The following is a 19,342-nucleotide window of genomic DNA, read 5'->3' as shown; positions in this document are numbered from 1 at the left end:
TTCGTACAAACCTGTATCGGAAATAATCTATGAATGCACCGTAAACCTAATTAGCCGTTAGTGGGCCGCAAATAGAGTAGTTTGGAGTTGGCCTTATTTTTGGGAAAACGTTGCCTGTGAATACAACTCACTATGCAGAGCTAAACAGAACGTCAGATAAAAACAGCAGACCGCTTTCATATTGGCTAAACTTGTTCACAACCAAGTCTCAGTGCTGGTTTTGGGGGCTGAAAGCTATGTGTCATGTTAATGGGCCCTAAATGCGAAAGATGAAGCAAGGAAACCATTATTTGTGTTGAAACTTTTGTGGCATAGCGGTCTCTTTCTATGATATCCTATTCGGTTTTCGATGTCGCTGTCCATACGCTTTTAACGTCTTCATTCAAGCATTGTCATAACTCTATACACGAGATTTTTCATGGTATTAGTAATTTGAAATAGTTCGTACGAGTTCGCTCGATTTTCGCCCGAGAAAAAATAGAGCGGTGGACAAATATGGAAACGAAGCTGTGATATACTGCATAGGAGTCGGTGTACTGCTGCTACCACACTGTTGTCGACAACAGAACCGAGAATCGAGATTAATCACCCAATCTGGCCAACAAATTGATAGAAATTTTGACATTGTAAAAGAAGAAAACGCACAGCCTATAGGTTTCCTAGACGTACATTTTTATAATGATTCATGATCATTTGGCAGGCAACGTTCCCGAATTGGAGTCACAACTCGAGTCTCAAGACTTCGCACTAGCTCGAGACCACTTTGGAATGACGCCTTTACACCGAGCCGTTATTCTTAACAATGTCACCTCCGTCAAATTTCTCGTTAACAGATTCCCAGAGACTATCAACGCGCGTGATCGGGTTGGTATGCAAGGACGACTTTTTTTTAAAACCTTTTTATCATATGTAAAGAAAAATTGTAGTTTGGAAATGCATAAACTTTTCCCTAGCTGGAATCTAAATCCAAATGGCCTTTTGCGCCTTCGGTTTGGATTTCGGAGATGAGTTGTTAGATCTGTCAACAAACAATCTAGCTAAAAATCATAAAATTGCCATGTAGGTTCGATTGTATATTATTAGTTTTCATCTATACGCCTTTTTAGCGGCTAACCTGATGTATTTAATAGTTATCATTTTCCGGAATAGGTCGCGCTTCACTGTTCACAAGTACTTCGGCTAGTCTCCCGCACATTAAATATGTCTTAAAACTTTTCCTCTAATCAGCAGACCAACGATATCATCAATGATTAGATTAATAATCGCTACATAGACTACAAAACTAAGATACGACTGCCCTGTTACATTTTCTGATATTACGTCCACTAAACAAGTTTACCTGCAGTTGAATTTATTTTACGGTTTATTTTGTACTGGCCGACCTTTTACGCATTACGACCAACTCGTTTGATAAACATTGTTGAAAGGAGTATGATCTCAATCGTTATACGGCTCATTGATTACCACTTTGTCTCGCTACCCTGACGGTTTCCTACGTATGATCTGGTGACCCTTGACTACAATTCATGCCCCACATAGAATTTTCTGTTGCATAGCACGTATTATTGAATTCGACGGTGAACCCGAGAAGTTGAAATATTTATTTCAACTTTGGTCGGAATGAGATATGAACTTCTGTAAACGATACAGTAAGAGGCGGATGGCTGATTCGGCCGTCGTGTCCCTATGTGGCGAAAACTCCGCTGCCCCCCGTTGGAGTGCTGCCGACTGCCAACACAAAGACCTAGACGATCTTTCATCAAACGAGGTTTATGGGTAGAAAATTGACGGAAAGTATCGGTAGTCGGACTTTTCCTGTTACCTTTAGAAGAGTTAGTCTTTGTTGTCTTGATTTTATAGGTCTAATTACGAATACTTATATGCATTTAATGAAACAAACATATCTAGCTTTATATAGTACTCTAAAAATAGTTCTATCTGTCGAATTTTGAAAGCGTATGCATATCTGTTACTTTGTTTTGCCGTTATAGCGAGTTCTCTTCTACCGACCGGCTGGCCGTTCATATGCGTGTATTCAAACAAAAAAAATTGTCAGCTTTGAGATGTTGATCCATAGCTGTGAATTCGAATTGCTGCTAAAGTTGACTTTCATCAATGGTTGTCTAGCTTGAAGCCAAGTTGATCTTCAAATCAAACGATAAGTTTCAGGAGGGGGACATTCAAGGAGGGAGGACGACCGGAAGCGAAAGGATCATTCTACTGCTGGGTTAATTTTAGTTTCAGTTGCATTTTAGCTTTGTGCCAGCCACGATATTGACATAGGCTACAAGTTCTGAATCGTCAATGGTTAACAAAATGCTGTTGTCCTGATACATTCCTGAGCGAAATTAAGCGAATTAAGAATTTCCATTTAACGACTTCAGGAAGGCCGCACCGCGTTGCACTTTGCAGCAGCAATATCTCGTAGGACCGGTAAAAATGGAATGTTCAGATATCTTCTTCAAAATGGTGCCGATAATCGTATTAAGGATAACGTAAGTACGGCATCGACAAATATAACGCGATCTTTTGTCATGTTCCTTTGTTCTTCTCTGTTAGGTTTAGTCCTCCATTTATGTCAAAATGTAGAATCTATAATTATTACTAATATTTATTTTGTTTATTAAAAAATTTCAGCAAAAATTAACTACACAACTAAGAGTCGACTTGGCAGCAACGCTTCTTAACTTAGTTACTTGACGTTTGCTAAGCTTGGTAAAGCAATATATTATTATATACTTAATATAATGGAAGGTTTTTTGGCAGTGCTTAGCCTTGGAGTAAGTTCGCCAGGATCTCAAACAACCACGTTAGCGTTTTGTCCGGCGTTAAACTGTCCTGAATTACTTTTATTGCATTTGCCGCTCTAATGTACGGATACCTACCTACTGTATGTACAGCGCGGCCGCCCTGCTGAATACTACAAGAGCCATCACCTACCGATTCCATCGGAAACCGCCCTTCTCGGATCGAGACGAAAGCTCAGGAGCAAATCAGAACCTCCCGTGCGAAACGGCTTTAGAAGTCAGTGTGAGTATCTAAATGAGGTGCATTCAACAAATACATCCTATGACTCGCAAAAGTGGACTCATAAATGTCCGATGCTAGAACAGCAGAAGTTTTTTGAAGCGCAATGACGGGAAACACCCCGCTAGTAGGTATCTATACAGTTCAGACTGATTCTAATTCGCTACTTTAAAATCCTGTTCGTTCGAACAACTCCCGAAGACTAATATCACTAAAGTTAGCTAAAGACGCTGTTCAATGTTTGAAAACAATACCATTTCCGCTGAGTTTCTCTGACAGACCACATTACAAGACAGCAATTTTATTTACAAAACAAAACAAACGTTAGACAATGACATGCGTAGTAAAATAGGCGTAACATAATACAATTGTAACAATCACCGACCATGTGTTCATCTAATGCAATTTCTATTCCCTTCTTGCATCTATCAACTCGACAAAATATCTCTCTCTCCCTCAAGGGTTGTCCTACCAAACAAGGCCCTACACTCTGAAATAATGAAAGGTGTTGTCTCTCTTGGAAAAGCTGCTTGTGATTTCCGTCACGTTCATTACTTCGAGGTCGCCGAATATCCGCGGCAGGCGTCGTTGGGCCGGGCAAGTTGCTTGCCCCCCGGCAGCAAAGTGCCGTAACTGCACAGTAGATGCATACACATACTAAACGCCCATTTTCGTATGACTACCAGGATGATATGGCGGTCAAAAGGGGTAGAACAGTGGCAGAGCAGAATTTTAAACGCGTTAATGAAATGCCCAGCTATTAGTTAAAATGGACTTCACAAGCTAGATATCTTGAAAGTATGTTGGTGTCAGCCCCGACATAGCGTTAGCGCTTTTGCATGCAAAGTGCTGGAATATTTATCATGATGGAAATCGTGATTGCTAGCAGACGTATTCAAATGTGGAACGGTCCATTGGACTGTTCAATTATGTCGGCTTTAATCAACGGAAAGCTGCAGTTGGCTAGAAACAGGCCTTGCAGCTTTTTGACCCTTGCTCACTGCGTTTGCTAATCCTCTAAGGAAATCGTTGTGACCGTGTTTGTTATTTTTTATTGGACACATACGTTGTCTAGTTTTAACACACAATATGTTAATAGTATATATCATCAAATAATCTCGCAATTATTTTCGGGGATAATACTGGCTTTCAAAAGGATGTCTATTCGTTGATTTCAATTGTTAGGCACGAAGAACGAAGTTCAGCACATAATGTGAAGGATGTTAATAACTTCAACAATAAGCTACCTTAACTCGCTATTTTTAGTTCAATAATCGGATATTGAACGACGGTCATTGTACACAATCTATTAGTAAGTCGCTAGTGGGAGCAGAAGACACGCGTAATTAGGTTGAGAAGTTGACAACGCACATAGAAACATAATGTAAGGAACAACAAACTACTTTGTAGACGATATAGGGGCGTGTATCATATTTTAGAACGTAATCGATTTACAGTGTGTATGCATTGCCCAGCATATCATCTACTGCATTTGTCTGCGTTATAAAAAATATCCATCCAAGGGAGTAATTATAAAAAGTATAATTCATACCAACTGTGGTATTACCACAATTTTGACCAGTTTTTGCAAAAATTCGGTAATAAAATTGTGATAGTCGATAGCTGTAACGAAATATCATATATATGATGTTCTGGATCAATATACGGCGCAAATTCCCTCTTGACAGGTCCTCTCGTTAGTATATTGTTATAATATACACCGCATGATATATGCGGTGTATATTATATCAAATGTTTGCCTTTATGTAGTAAACGTTCGTGACTTACGACAGACGCTGCTGGTCTAAACTACTATATACAAAAAGTTAAACTACTTCCATACGTAGAGAATGAATTTATAAATAAGTTAGCATAAACGGAGAATGATAAGGGCAGATTTACATATTTCGCATAGATTTCAGCCAAAGAAGAAAACGATCATCAAGTTCCCGCATGATATGAGAAATTCGTGTATTTTTAACCTGCCTTTCGTCGAATAATGCTTCGCAAGTATATGGCGATCGATCCAGCTTGCTAAAATGCAGGTTTTGTAAACCTTCTAGCTCAAAGATCTTATATTTACATTTTTAATTCATACTAAAATAGGAAAAACTTATTTTTGACGGCAAAATAGCTCTCCTGGCTAACCAGATTTCGGAGAGGATCACGACGGCCCTACAGAAAGGAAGCGTCCCATTGGCCCAGGAATTAGTCATAGAGGGCTATGGGAAACATCTTGTCGGTAGAACAAGTTGGAACGAGGAATTGCGACACTATCTCAGGTAAAAGAGTAGCTACGTGAACAAAACATGCGTCTGTTAACCGAATGCGTTCGTTCCTCTACGTCCATTAAACTCTATTTTTGTAATGTGTATTTTCTAAAAGGGAATGATACAATACTTTCAACTCCTGTTAAAGCAGACAGCATCGCTCACTGGATTGATGATTACCACGAAGGCCTCTGACTTTTACTGTCTTGTGTTAACATTACTTCGAAACAGACAAATTCCTACACAACTCGTAAGCATCGAGAACCTCCACCGGGCAGCCAGTACTGGCGATGTCCAGATGTTAGCAATTATTTCGAATCGAGACGACGCGCTGCTGCGAGCCCGAGACGAGAATGGTTATCAGGCGATTCATATAGCAACAATAAACAGGCAACCCGAAGTCATTGAATACATAGCGAAAAACTACACGCAGTACCTAACATCAAAAACACCGGTAAGAAAGTAGTAAAAGTGGCCCCGTTTAGTAAATTTACTGCATGTATTATGTGTCAAGGGTCGTTTGGATTGGCTAATCGCCGTAAAGAGCGGACGGGCCTTTCCGTCCTTGAAATTTGCACTGCATTACAGCAAAAACAGAAGGCAAGCCAGTAGGGGCTGCTAGAAATTAGACCGTTGGTAGAATTGATCGCGTTCCGACCACTACGAGCCTTAGGTAGAAGTCGCATCTATTCAGAAAGGGTAACACAGTACCATTATAATGCCTGATTCCGTTACAAAAATGGGCTTTGGAATCAAGGACCGTTGAACCGAACCATGCCATCTATCTTAATGGCAATGGGTCTATAGGTCGGCTATCGACCGATAGCGAGCCCTTCCGATCAAGCGATACGAATCCATCAATAATAAAACAATATCATACACCGCGATAGTTCGAGGGTGCAATCCTATCATCATATAACAGTACACATAGCTTAGGTCACAATAGGCATAGGACAACTTTAGCGGTACGGCAAATGTAAAGTTCTGTTGGCTGTCGGTGTTCAATATGATCACTACCATCTTGAAAAGACATAGTTCATATTAAGTTCTGTATGTATGACTGATTCAGAGTGGAAGCAGGGGGCCTATTGTATTTAGGTTGATATCGAAGATTTTTTAGCCTAGGAAACTTTGTTTAAAGTGACAATGAATTATCGTACGTTTCAGAATGGACAACAACCTTTACATTTAGCAGCTTTGCAGAAAGATGCCGAAATTTATCGTCTCCTAGTCAACTATGGCGCCGATGTGCGCGCGCTAGATTCGGTATGTCTTATACATCAGTGCATTCCAATGCGGAGTAACTGATTATTTTTCTATATGTACACATAATACACGACGATACGGATCTATCTTTCGAGTAAAGAAAGGCCAAAGAGGATGTCACAAAATGATCCAATATCCACGGTTTTTAACCTAAGTTCACATTTGTATACATATATATGTTATTATATCTACAGAGGAACAGCGAATCATTTACGTAAAGTTGGACAGACAATTAGTCCCGATAATCGACTCGTTTGTAATTCTCCGAAAACCTTTTTTTTTTTTTAACTTAGATGCTAAGGCTACACAAATGATTGCCTTCTCAAGGAAGAATCATACAAAACTTTATGATATGCGTATTGCCCCACGCCTATATATCAAGCAATTATAAATCGTTTAAGCATGATGTTTTCTGTCGCAAACATGTCCGGCTTAGTATTCATTTCAAATTCCCATACCTACAAATATAAAAACGTCAATATCAGAGCCTTAGCTAACTATGTAAAGCGATGTACCGAAAGTTAGGTGATTTTTTTAAATTTACTAACAGCGCGGACGAACTGCCGAGTTCTATATGCGAAGTCTGGGCGCTCCGAAGAAGCTAGCGACAAACCCCGAACGCTTCTATGATGACTACTCGCGTCGAACCGGAGCCGCTCCGCTGCCTGCTTTAGGGAGTGCCTTTTCCCGAAAGTCGATGCCCGACGTCAATCATGTGAGTCGGGACGTACGTACTCGAACGAACAGCGAATCCAGTGTCATTAGCGACCAGGACGATCACCGTGAGTTTTAATGTGTCACCGATGAGTAAAAAAATTTATTTTTTAACAGGTTTTTATCCTTAGGAAGTTTGCTTGACGTCTCTTGTTTGTTGCTGTTGTTGTTCTTGCCGTTCCCGAGGTTAAGCATGGTTTCATGACCATTACGTGTCTGTTTGGCTGTAAAAAGCCTGCATATATCTAACACTGTTTTGGACCCCAGAGACACTTGGCGAAAGCGAAAAGGACTTGGATAAGGATGAGGAGCCGGGAGATGAGGAGATTGATTCGGGCATCCAAAGCGAAAAGAGCAAGACGCCTGAAGGTGAAGATGTGAACGCTATCCAGACTTTCGCAGATTCTATCGCAAAAGAAGTGGTAAATGAACCTGCTCGCAATGCTGCAGAGCAGGTAGCTGCGGTCAATGACGGTGAGGACAATAGCGAGGGTGAAGACCAGCCAAAGTGTCCAGAAGATGACGTTCACGAGGAGCAGGCTGAACCGCATTCTGAAGAATTAGAAGAGGACCCCGAGAGATCTGAATCAGTCAAAGAGGAGCAGAATAAGGCCGATAGTGACGAGATTGACGAACAAAATAAGATAGAAAATAATAACGATCAGAACGATGCTGCAAATTATCGAGAGCATGAGACTAAAGATACGACAGAAGCAAACAATGCTGGTGATGAGAAAGAAGCAACCACTGACGACAACAGTCCTCGTCAGGACAAGGATGAAGTGACTGCAAGGGACGCGGCCGGTACTGACTATAAGGCCGTTGAAGAAGATTTACCTCACAGTATAGAAGCGGATGCTGAAATGTCCGATGAAGGCGAAGGGGCAGAGGCCGCATCAGGAGAAAAGGAAGCGGAAGAAGAAGAGAATACTGAGAACCTTGAGAACACTGGTGCAACTGGGGGTGTGGAACCGGTTGAAGGCGGTGCTGAAACTGACGCTGATGAAGAGAACCACGAGGAAGAAGTTGAGAGAAGCGAGACAGACCCAACTGAGGTAGGCGCAGAATTGCGGGTCGACAGAGGTGATTCGCAGAGGCAAAATTCGGTAGTCGGCGAGCTTGAAACGCCGGAAGCGGCCAAACGGACCTTGTCGGCCATTCCGGAAGTGCCTAGTTCTAAGATCTGCGCAACACTAGATACAGAAGCCGTTGAAGATGAAAACGGAAAACGACACGCGAAGAGCGTTGATGGTGAGTGCCATGCACACGCCATGCCATAGATTATCCCAGATGGGAATCATTTGGTAGCAAGAGATGACTGAGTTAGTCAGCGTTCAACAAAAAGCCCACGTTCCGTCTACTCAGCGTTGCGGCACTAACATCATGTTGCACCCATAGCTGTGTCTTGCATCTTGTGTATGACTTGTACGTGTTTGCTTGTCTGAGCGGATTTGTATAGCATTGACCATACATACATTGCGTAAACTAATACGGGTGAGGTTACAGACGGTGAGGGCGATCCTGAGGCAAAATCGGAGACGCCGGAAACAAACAAATCTGAGAAGGCCCAGTCTGATGTCGACAATGAGACTTACGCTGCGTCGTCGGAAACCGTAACTGACGAAGAAGTAACTAGGCAGGAAACCAAAGAAGATCAAAATGCAGCAGTGGATGAGGAACCAAGAGAAGACGACGTCTCAGGTACAAATGAGCCAAGCGAGTCCAGTGAAAAGCTCGAGGCAGGGACAATTGCAAATACCACAGCTGCCGAGGGGTCAGCAGATGGCACCCCTGAAAACGAATCTAATAGAGGTGAAACTAAGCAGGAGAAAGTTTATACAGGAGGGGGCACGATGGAGGAAACTAAAAATTCTCAAGAAAACGAAGAAGCGGCTGATCAGGCTGATGCCGAGGACGGCGGCGATGATGTGCAAATAGGAAAAGAGGAAAAAAGTTTAGAACGAGAAGCAGAAGAGAGTACACATAAAGCCAAAACACCTACAAATGTAGAGGTTAGGGCAGAGCAGGAAGGCAACCTTGAACAAGTCTATACGCAAGCGACCGAAGCCTTCGAAGACAGTATCAAGACTGACGAGGAAGTGAAAAAAGAACACGAACCGCCAGACGATGCAGAGAAGAAAAAGGCATTGAACGAAGTAGGCGAAGCGCTAGAAGCAGATGATAAACCTATTGAGGATGAGGCAGCCGAGGTTGAGGGAGATGAGGAAACGAACGATAAAGGCAGAACCGAAGTCGAAGGAGGCGAAGGAGCCGACGGCGATGAGTTCGAAACTGACATTGTTGAAAGAAATTCCGAAAATGAAACTACTGAAGTGGATGGTGAAGCAGTCCTGGATGATACAGCTGAGGACGAAAATGAAACTGCAGATAAAGTTGATACGGATGTACTGAAGGCAGAAATCGAGGAAACTATGCAGAGCGAGGAGGCAGCTGCGGAAGCGATCGAGGCAGTTACGCACGAAACCGACGGGACAACTGAGAATAAAGAAGAGGATGAAGCAGAAAAAAATAAAGACGAGCACCCCGAGGAAGATAGGCCGACTGATGAAGGGGATGCCACTGCAAAAGACGCAAAAAGTTGTAAGGATACAACAACGAAGACCGAGGAAAATGAAGATAAAGATTCCGAAAATGAAATCACCGATAAAGTCGAGGCAATAGCTGAGGCAGAAAAAGCAATTAATTTAGAAAATGCAGAAAATTCTGACGCAATAGAACGGAAGGAAAGTGGCGAAGCTTCAGAAATCGCCGAAACAACTCAGAATGCAGATGACGAGGTGCCGACTATTGAAGGAGTAAATGATGATGTCGCGGTTGAAAAATCAAAAATTAACGTGAACAGCGAACCAGAACAGTGTGCCCCAACGACTAGTGATGCGTTCATCGAAAACGTGGTATTAGACGTCACTAAAACGCCTAACGAAGCGCAATCAGGTCTTCGTACGCGAAGTAAAAGCCGTAAACGAAAACAGGCTACGCGGATGAAGGCTGCAATGGGTGAGTTGCCATAGCAACAAAACTGCACCTAGTTTATTTTGCGGCACGCCCCAAGTCAGGAGTCGATTGAGACTGCAACAGCTACATTTTGACGTGCACAAGGACTCAACCCACACTTCGTGTATACTTCACTGTCTTCTGTATTTGATTCACGTTATTTCCATACACTTCTGTCAAGCTCTGTCTTTTTCTATGTTTCATTGTATCTTTCGAGCACCGTTTAGACGACAGGAAATATTTCTTCCTTCCCAACAATAGTTTTTCAGGTGGTATATCGTTCTGTTGTTCAATTCATTTCGAGACCCAACCAGCGATACGTGTCTATTGTATCTGCCACCTCCTCTCGAATCCCGATGCAATAGTTATCAAACCAAGTCTCTTCAACTGGAACAGTACAGTTGCAATTGTTCAGCACCAGGTGACGCATAAGCTCCAAAGTTATGAGGCAACAGCGTCAACGACTGTTACAAAGTACACTTGCCGAAAGCGCATGCTGTTGCCAACACCTGCTGTCCTTAACACACTTACAGCTATACTACCTAACGTTAAACTAAGCTCAATCTGGCGGAAAACGATCCCCGGTTGCTTAAAACTACAACAATGATCTCCGGTCCAATATGTCCCTAGGCCGAGGGATGTCACGTTTTGCCCCTTGACGTTGTGTTACTGGCCTGCTACTTCCAGGAACAGGTTACATCCCAAGGGTCTCCTGAGACCCTGTGTTCTACTTTGTATCTATGGAGAAAGCCGTACAACACGATACTGACCGAATAACAACGGCTACCGGAACGTTAGGAGCCCAAGTCCGCGTTTTTGATTAAGTTCAGACTACGAGCAGCGGCAAGCCGTTCTACTTCTGCCGGGGTCCTAAGCATTCAAATTTCGTTTGGTTCAAAGTTTCTCCAGCGAGGCGAACATCATTGAGATACATACACGCCGCAGAATGATGAATTGCCAATTACAAGTTAATAGCGCTCTCATAACATTAACTGCCATTAAGACAAATTGAACAAAGTTTAACGTTAGATGAAGGTATAATTCGCACGGAGATTGATTTTTGTTTCTAGTTGGGAGTTTATTGTTTGTGATAGTTGTTAAAGGCATCTTCGTTTATAAATTCATTCGAGGCGAAATCTTTGTTTTACGTGTGTAACACCGAATTGTAGCAAATTGATGTGTTAATAAGTGCGTCTGGCCGGTGCTTTTAGATCGGTTAAATGAACTTATTGACTACTGGATTAAGGAAGAGGACCTCCTACGATTGGAACATGTAGTAATTGCTGGACAAGGAGAACGGCTTATAGGGAAGACCTCAAGTAACCCCCAAGTGCAGGAATTTCTCAGCCTTGTTCCAACCTATATGGTAAGTCAACCCAGCATAAAATAGTGAAAAGTTGTTGTGTGATAGTGGCCATAAGGTTGACGAAAATAGAATTTAAGGACCTCTTGATAGGCGTGACAAAGAAAGCATTTTCTTCTTGCTGCGGAATGCCTCCTGCTGTAGCAAGTATTATAAATAGCAATCACGAATATCTACGAATACCATTACAGCTCCTACCCAATACATACGAAAGGGATGATTCCTTAAATTTGGTCTCACAAAGAGGATAGCCAGGTATAATTAAAAGATCAAAAATCCGATACCTGTAACAAGAATTTCTAAAAAAAAAGCAGTTAATTTGACCGTTTAGAGGTCAATTGGAGACGAGATGAAGTACCTTCAGTCCTAATTATCCCTAATCATCATTTAAAACCTTTGTGCCTTTGACCGTCGAAACCTGTATCGTTTTAATATTTATTGTAGATTTCCTCGAACAAGGGAACTGGCTTAACGAATACTGATTGCGACAAAGCTCATAGATATGATTGCATAGACACTTTTTAATTATTTCGTATCTGATTAACCTAACGTCGTATGGCTATCTACGTGCCATTCTAATTAAGAGCACTGAGCGCAATGTGGGTGTGCGTGTATCTTCTTTGCTCGTTAGGACAAAATCCAGCAGGTACACCAAGCGGTGATTAAGGGCGACGTACACGAAGTTAAAGAGTTGTTGACTAGGAAAAGATTCGCCCTTAGTCGGGACGTGAACGGGGCTAGTCCGCTGCATTTATCTATTCTCTACGGCCATCCCGATGTGCTCAAGTAAGTTCACAGATCACGTGATCAATTGTGCAGTTATTAGTATTTGCCGCAGGCATGTTAATGTACCTTGCTTCAGGTTTTTGCTGTGACTTGTTTTCTTCAGCTGCACCCTGATCACATAAATAGATAGACAGCATGGATGGAATTAAGCTTTTCGAAGACAACCTACCGTTATTACTAACTAATACGGTTCAAGAACTAACTTACTAACTGCAATAGGTATTTTATTATTATCAGCACAATTCCAAGCGCGAAATTGTATACGAAATGAAGGATATGACCGACAACTACTTTCACACTGTGCAGAATACCGGCTCCATTGAGCAGTTTTGCACTTATGTTATATGTTTTGTCTTGCGTCTGGTACCGTCAGACGGCTGCTTCTGTCGTCGCGAAACGAAATGTGTTTAAGACCGGACTCAGACCACCATGTGCCGCTGAGATTAGCAGGCAAACACGTTACTTATTGGGGACTCGATTTCATGCTAGAACGCTTCTCTCAATTATTCTTACATTGCATCAGTGTATACCGTGAAGTCGACCAGAAAGCGTATCATTGAATTTGGCTAAGTACTTGACTCCGTTATATGTAGTGGTCAAAATGTTTCTAAAGCAATTTTTGTGTATTCTATCTAAGTCAAACTGTTTTTTTTTAGATCCTGTTTGTTAGTATATAAGACCTTACTGTTTACTACAACATTATTTTGCAGATACATCGTTGAGTTCTTTCCAGAAACGTTGGATGGACCCGATAACGAGGGTCGTACTCCACTTCACTACGCCGCAGTAGCACCAGTCATCGATGTGGACTATTATCAGATTCTTCGAAATGCTGGAGCAGATATAAACATTAAAGACAAGGTACAAACACATAGTAACTAGTAATAACAGGTTTTCTGCTACTATAATTTAATTATTCGCACTGAGTTCTTCGCACACAAAATTAATACATCGTAATATTATTTTCTCAAAACCAATTGTTGTAGTAATATTTCGTCTTATAAAACGTCTCTTCAAATATACCTCAGTAATAAACATATAACTTTCGAGATATGCAACTTCGTTTGAGGCAATTTTGCATAAAAAAAAAAAACATATAACAAGCGCTATTAAATTTAAAATACATGACAGCACCATATTTTTGCACCAAAAAATGAGAATAAAGCCACTACACAACCGTTAACTCGCGAACCTCGGCAAGGCCCTTGTCTGTGTAATTTCAAATTGAAAATTGGAGCACTATCGCTCGTCCCGAAGAGGGCAAACAAACCGGAGCGTGCACGGTAGGTGGCATAACTTTAAGAGCGGAAACCAAAATTCATCAATGTAAACGCGGAGGTGCAGCAATTAAATCCGCTCGCCTACTCTCAAGGTCAAGCCTGGTTAAACCGGAATACCTCCCAAATCGCACACACCCATCGCCAACGACTCTACACTGATTCTGACCAGAATTACTAATGAAACATGGTGGTCTATACACGTTCAGTTTCGTTCGTTGTTGTTAGGGCTTTTATTATAGTCATTCAAATTCTATCCATTCAATGAATACGTAAGCATGTTTCTCTGGTACACTTTGACTAGGCAGAACAGAAAACTTAGAGTACAGTGTCCCATGCCGACGTATCTATCCAGCGCTGCACCGATCGTTTCTGCTGTTTGAAATACCCATAAACATGGCTGTAGATGCTAGAACAAGCAAGGTCCTTGTACGGTGTATACTGTTTTTAAATATTTGTGTTGTTATGTGCTGTTAAATATGTGTAATTACTGTTTCTGAACTTTTTCTCTTCATTTCATGCCTTCCTTTTCTGTCGTTTCATTTACCGGACTGTTGAAACTAGAACGGAAATTCAGCGGATTTTTACCGTACCCATCCGGACGCGCTAACAATCGAGGATATCTTCCGCAATTACGAACATACGCCCGGCCACGACGATTCTGGCATTGACTCAGACCGAATAAACAAAGGTGACCAGTCAACGTTCAGCGGTTTGCATTACGAATCAATCGAATCCAGTGTTAAGAGAATTAACTTTACAGAACGGCATCTTAAAGGAACTGTTTGTATACCGTTTCACACTACTGAACTTTCATATTCCGTTGCAACTCAAAGCTCCTGTTAGTGAATAAACATAGGTAAGGTAAAAACAAATCGTTTAAACCTCTGTTATTTATTAAATGTGCAGTTTGGCTAATAAGTAGTTCGCTTACCGCGCAACCGTTATTTTTTCAGACCGATCGCCTAGCGCGACATCAGGAACAGCTACTATGAGCGACGTTAAACAGGAAGTTCGGGACACCGTGTCCAATATGATTAAACGTAAGACTAGCAAAATGTTTGAGCCTAGTGATTTCTTGTTTATTCTATTGGCTGTAACCTGTTCCTAATTAAGTGAAATAGGACTGAAATACTATAAATACGGTCGCTATATTATTCTACAATAGCAGATTAGAGCATAAATTGATACTAACATAATATATGACAGTTTGCTATTCTTAATCAGAAACTAATTAGCAGTTACCCCCACCCGAATTAATGCCGTCACGTAGAGGTTGCCTTTGTAGTAGACCACAGTATCTCTAATCGAATACTCTACATATAGAAATTACTGAGAAAGTATTTTAATTATAATTTTAATATTAACGATAATATTATTTCTTTGCTGCGAAGCAAACATTTCATAATTCATCCTTTTAATTTATTCTAATTAGACTCCTAAAAAGTGTACAACGCACACGCTCATTTGGAGTACGATCAACGTAGCTATGAATATGGATTCGTTTAGAAAAATGACCAAAATATATTTGATTTTTCGCATGACAATACCGATTGGTTACATTGATCAATAGAACTGAACTCGGACGAGCGCGGTTTCGTGGAGCGTAGCGGAGTTGAGGCCGTCCTGGTAGATGCTTTGATCGTTGTCTGCGCTAAGAGGCCAACCACGCCCGTTTCCTTCCTAGGAGACTACCTTCTCTGTATAAGTGCTGCAAACAAACAGCCTAATACCCAAACAGTTCCTACACCTGGACCTGACGAGGCTACTCAAATGATTATTAACGCATCGGTCGCACATGGGAAACCGGCAGCTAAAATGGAAACGTTTAGAGCAGAGGTCAGTAAAATAGCCCCGCCGACACCTTCTGCGGTGGTTGCTTACCCAGCTGCAAGCGTCCCGGCTAACCCCGTGGAATCAGCTGCGACCAAAAGTTATGATACGGGAGCAAAAACGTCATCTTTAAAAATAAAGGTAACAGCAAAAGGAAATGTCATAAACCTTTTGCTATGCTCCGAAGGCGAAAGCTGGCCGTGTATCACCGAATGATTTGGTTGTGCCTAAAAAGACAGCTAAAGATTCTATCCCGAACGCTCTGAATTGGCTGGAAGCAGGCATCTGGAGCTTGCAGAGCTACCAGGCGAGATCGGAGTGATAGCTAAAGTAGTTTGGCTCAATGCGGCATCGTGGTACAGGGCGATATTCATAACTTCAACCTACAGCATCCACCACGCAACGACAGTAGCTCTGAAACGAACGACGAATCGCATAAAAACAGCTGGTGGCACTCTAAGCTTGGAGAATCGCAGCTTTTCATTTTCTGACTCAATTTTTGCGTGCACGATACTATAAAGAGCATTGATTGATACTATCTGTACAGGGCGGCTTATTACGCTGAAAGTGACAAGTCAACCGCGGTGGTTATAGAGAAAAAAATTTAATAAATCATTTTTCAATAAATCTGCATCACAGATTGCATGTCTATGGATCAGATCAGTGGGTATTTCTGATGCTTCGAAAACATTCGTTGGAGTTTCCTTCCTAATACTGCCAAACCGTATCCGCTTGCTCAATGCTTTGCTAACATATTTCCTCGGGACATTGTTTCATGTGAATAAAAGGTCGCATGAAACATGTATTCAAGGCAGACTGCCTGACATACATACCCAATGTTTGCTATAAATGCTATAATTCTATTTTAGGCAGCGTAATGAACGTTTGGAATACGCACATCAAGAACAATCATAGATCATTATATAATGTCTGTACGAGTTTACAATTTGTTTGGTGCATTCAGGCTGTAACTTGCACACTGAAAAAAAATCGTGTTATCTTAAATTTTTTCTCATGTTTTCGAGTGTTCCGACTTAAGCGCTTCAAAACGCACCTATAGCACTTTCATTATGCCTGTATCATTTTACTCACAATGTCCTTTCCCATATTTGCAGCCTAAGCCATCGCCGGCTGTATCGTCGCAATCCCGAGCACCAGAGGTACTTCTAGATCAGCGAATAGTCACGACGCCACTTTCTGCCTGTCATTTATCCGTCGTACAAATGGATCCGCCTTCGATCTTAGCAGAGGTTTCGAAGACGTCTATGCCATCTGCGATGCTTACACTGCCGTCATCAGTAGTTTCAACTGTTAGTGCAGCGCCCGTCGTTCTGACTGGCATGCCAACTCCTTTGACGGCCTCTTCTTCCTCGAAATCTAACCTGTTATCATCTCCAAACACTGCTTCTACAACGGTAACTAGTGCGTTCGTTGACTCTATGGGTCCCCAACTGGCCGCACCAATGATGCCTTTGGTTACACTACCCACCAACTCGTTGCCCGTAACTTCCATCCCGTTAACGACAGCTCCATTCTCGATAGAAGCTCGAGAACGAACTGTTGTGAAGCCTAAGACCTCACTTCCGGTTACCAATGAAGCTAGCAGAGCTCCTCTAAGTGAGGTTGCCACAAATACTGAAGTTGTACCTACCACGAGTATGGATAGAAACAATGGCGTTATGCCGCCCAAAATTCCGAGAGTAGCCGATATGGCCCAAGCGCCAAATGTATTGTCAGACTGTGAACGATAAACACATTCTCTTTTTTAGAAAACGAAACAATGTATTTCTCCTAATTTTGCTTCTACGCAGCATATTTATACCGTCTGCGGGTTATTATCGAATCGATGTCACTGTCAAAATAACCCAGACATATTCGACGCTATTAAGTTCTGGCGGTATATCAAACTTACATTAATGTATCTTTTTGTTCCTATCTCGTGAGACACGAGACAGATCCTTGAGAAATAGAACAAGAGGGCAGGCAAAAAAAGAGTCAAAGCCTGGCAAAAAGATCAGCTTTATATGAGGGTCCTTGCCTGTAGTTTCGCTAGGCAGAACTCAGGTATAAGGAAAAGTTCTCGTTTCCAATTGACTACTAATTCAGTATACGGGCAGAGGACGCTGAACGAGCATGCACCACGCGGGCGAGACGCTTCAGACGATATCAGCAGAGCCCAAGCAGAATGACAGTGTAGGCGTATTAGGTCCGTCCTTCTATGTAGAACGCCTACCTGGGGCCTAATAGGTAACTTTAGATAACTGTAGAATTCATTTCTGCTGGCAAGATTCATCCTTGAATCACAATAGATTCATATAGTATATGTGTAATAATAAAACGATAATACTGACATTGATCATATCCATAATACAAGTAATAAAATTATAATGAAGTGGGCGAATTATGTATTTAAAGCGTTAAATCACTTTTCCGTCGTATATTAGAATCGAAGCTTTGCTTGACAAATAACAACATGTTGCATTTAAGGGGGTCTGTTTTGACTGGCATATATTTTGGATGTGAGTGAATGATATTTCTGAGCTGGTCGTTGAATCCTTTATTATTTCGAATGTTGAGAATGCGGTACTACTCTTTTTTTGCTGGATAATTTCTCCCACGGAGGAGATTAGTAAACTGTTTGGTTTTTGGCTAAAAGAAGGAGTTTGTGTGATATTTGTGAACTGACTGTATTCGCCTGTACAAACAAGTTTGGTTTCAGAAATATTCGGGCCATTTAGGTAAAGGCGGTGGGTTAAATTCCTTAAATCTACAACAACGAAAAACTCAAGCAAAGTATTCCCTTCTTTTTTTACGATAAACATTTCCAAGGTTGAACATTTTTCCTACAAATTATTTTGTAGTATTTCTGCAAAGCTACCAAATTCACTCTGGCAAAGCTCTTTTTGAGTCGTGAAAATGGCGAGCTCGTATGAGGGGAAATTAAGTAAACAATAAGTAAATCTAGAAATACTTACATTTGCAAGAATATGAAAAACCGCGTCTCCAGCAAGTTCTGTTTAACATCCATTAGGAACTATTGTTGCTGGTGAAGATGTGTCTAATGTCTTCTCTTTCCTTGCACAAATTCTATAGTAAATGGCAAGTAACAAGATTCAAACAGGTCACACTGATCTTTCCAAGTTAAAGAGTTTCCGTGCGGTCTCAATGTTAAAAATAAATGGTTGTTATCACCAGAGCTCTTGTCACAACTCCGCTTATTTTCACTGGTGTGCAGAGTCAAATATATAGGAAATGAAATAGAGAGGGTGTAGTACTTTCGTCGTATCGTCTGTGACTTTGATATAAGACTTGATCGTTTCGTTTAATTAGAACAAACATTCTAAGCACACGTTTTGAAGATTACTCTTTGGCAACCAGCTCGATACGAGAATATCAAACATTATGTGCTCCAAATGCTATAGTTGCCGCAAACAGAATCTTCGATTCTGTTTTTTCTACTATTCATCAAGTTTCTATAATGTACTGCTTCCCTTTGCATCGCATGTATACATATTGAAATCGTCAGCCAGCAATATTAAATCACACGTGACTATATTTAAATGAGTTGCAAAGAAAAAAGTTATTCGGGTGCTATTGAAATTAGGTTTACATAGTGTGAACATACGAGGCTATTATCATTTATAGGCTTCTCAAACCATACATTTCCAGGATACTGTAAATGTTGAAGAAGCAGCAGCTTTCATTTTAAGGCATTTGGTAATCCTGTTTCCCTCAGCAGGTATTCGCAATGCGGTAACCACATGGAAGAGGTTTAATCGTGGGAAAGGTAA

General features: G+C 41.4%; 1 protein-coding gene across 1 annotated transcript in view; it reads left to right on the top strand.

The window, feature by feature from the left end:
- The window catches only part of LOC111265509 (uncharacterized), a 41,048-nt gene extending 23,089 nt beyond the window's left edge, over nt 1-17,959 (top strand). The window contains exons 10-25 of the mRNA XM_086970561.1: nt 701-864; nt 2,385-2,495; nt 2,901-3,030; nt 5,162-5,309; nt 5,529-5,751; nt 6,465-6,563; nt 7,114-7,345; nt 7,512-8,528; nt 8,784-10,295; nt 11,504-11,658; nt 12,287-12,441; nt 13,152-13,302; nt 14,283-14,409; nt 14,675-14,761; nt 15,292-15,692; nt 16,667-17,959. Of these exons, the coding sequence (XP_086826687.1) occupies nt 701-864; nt 2,385-2,495; nt 2,901-3,030; nt 5,162-5,309; nt 5,529-5,751; nt 6,465-6,563; nt 7,114-7,345; nt 7,512-8,528; nt 8,784-10,295; nt 11,504-11,658; nt 12,287-12,441; nt 13,152-13,302; nt 14,283-14,409; nt 14,675-14,761; nt 15,292-15,692; nt 16,667-17,302 (5,348 nt within the window). The 3' untranslated portion in view covers nt 17,303-17,959. The remainder of the gene's footprint in view (nt 1-700; nt 865-2,384; nt 2,496-2,900; nt 3,031-5,161; nt 5,310-5,528; nt 5,752-6,464; nt 6,564-7,113; nt 7,346-7,511; nt 8,529-8,783; nt 10,296-11,503; nt 11,659-12,286; nt 12,442-13,151; nt 13,303-14,282; nt 14,410-14,674; nt 14,762-15,291; nt 15,693-16,666) is intronic.
- Nucleotides 17,960-19,342: the final 1,383 nt, after the last annotated feature.

The sequence above is a fragment of the Varroa jacobsoni genome, unplaced genomic scaffold, assembly GCF_002532875.2.
Source record: "Varroa jacobsoni isolate VJ856 unplaced genomic scaffold, vjacob_1.0 scaffold_103, whole genome shotgun sequence".
NCBI classification, from domain to species: Eukaryota; Metazoa; Arthropoda; class Arachnida; order Mesostigmata; family Varroidae; genus Varroa; species Varroa jacobsoni.
Note: the sequence above shows the minus strand (reverse complement) of the source record. Positions and strands in the feature narration are given on the sequence as shown.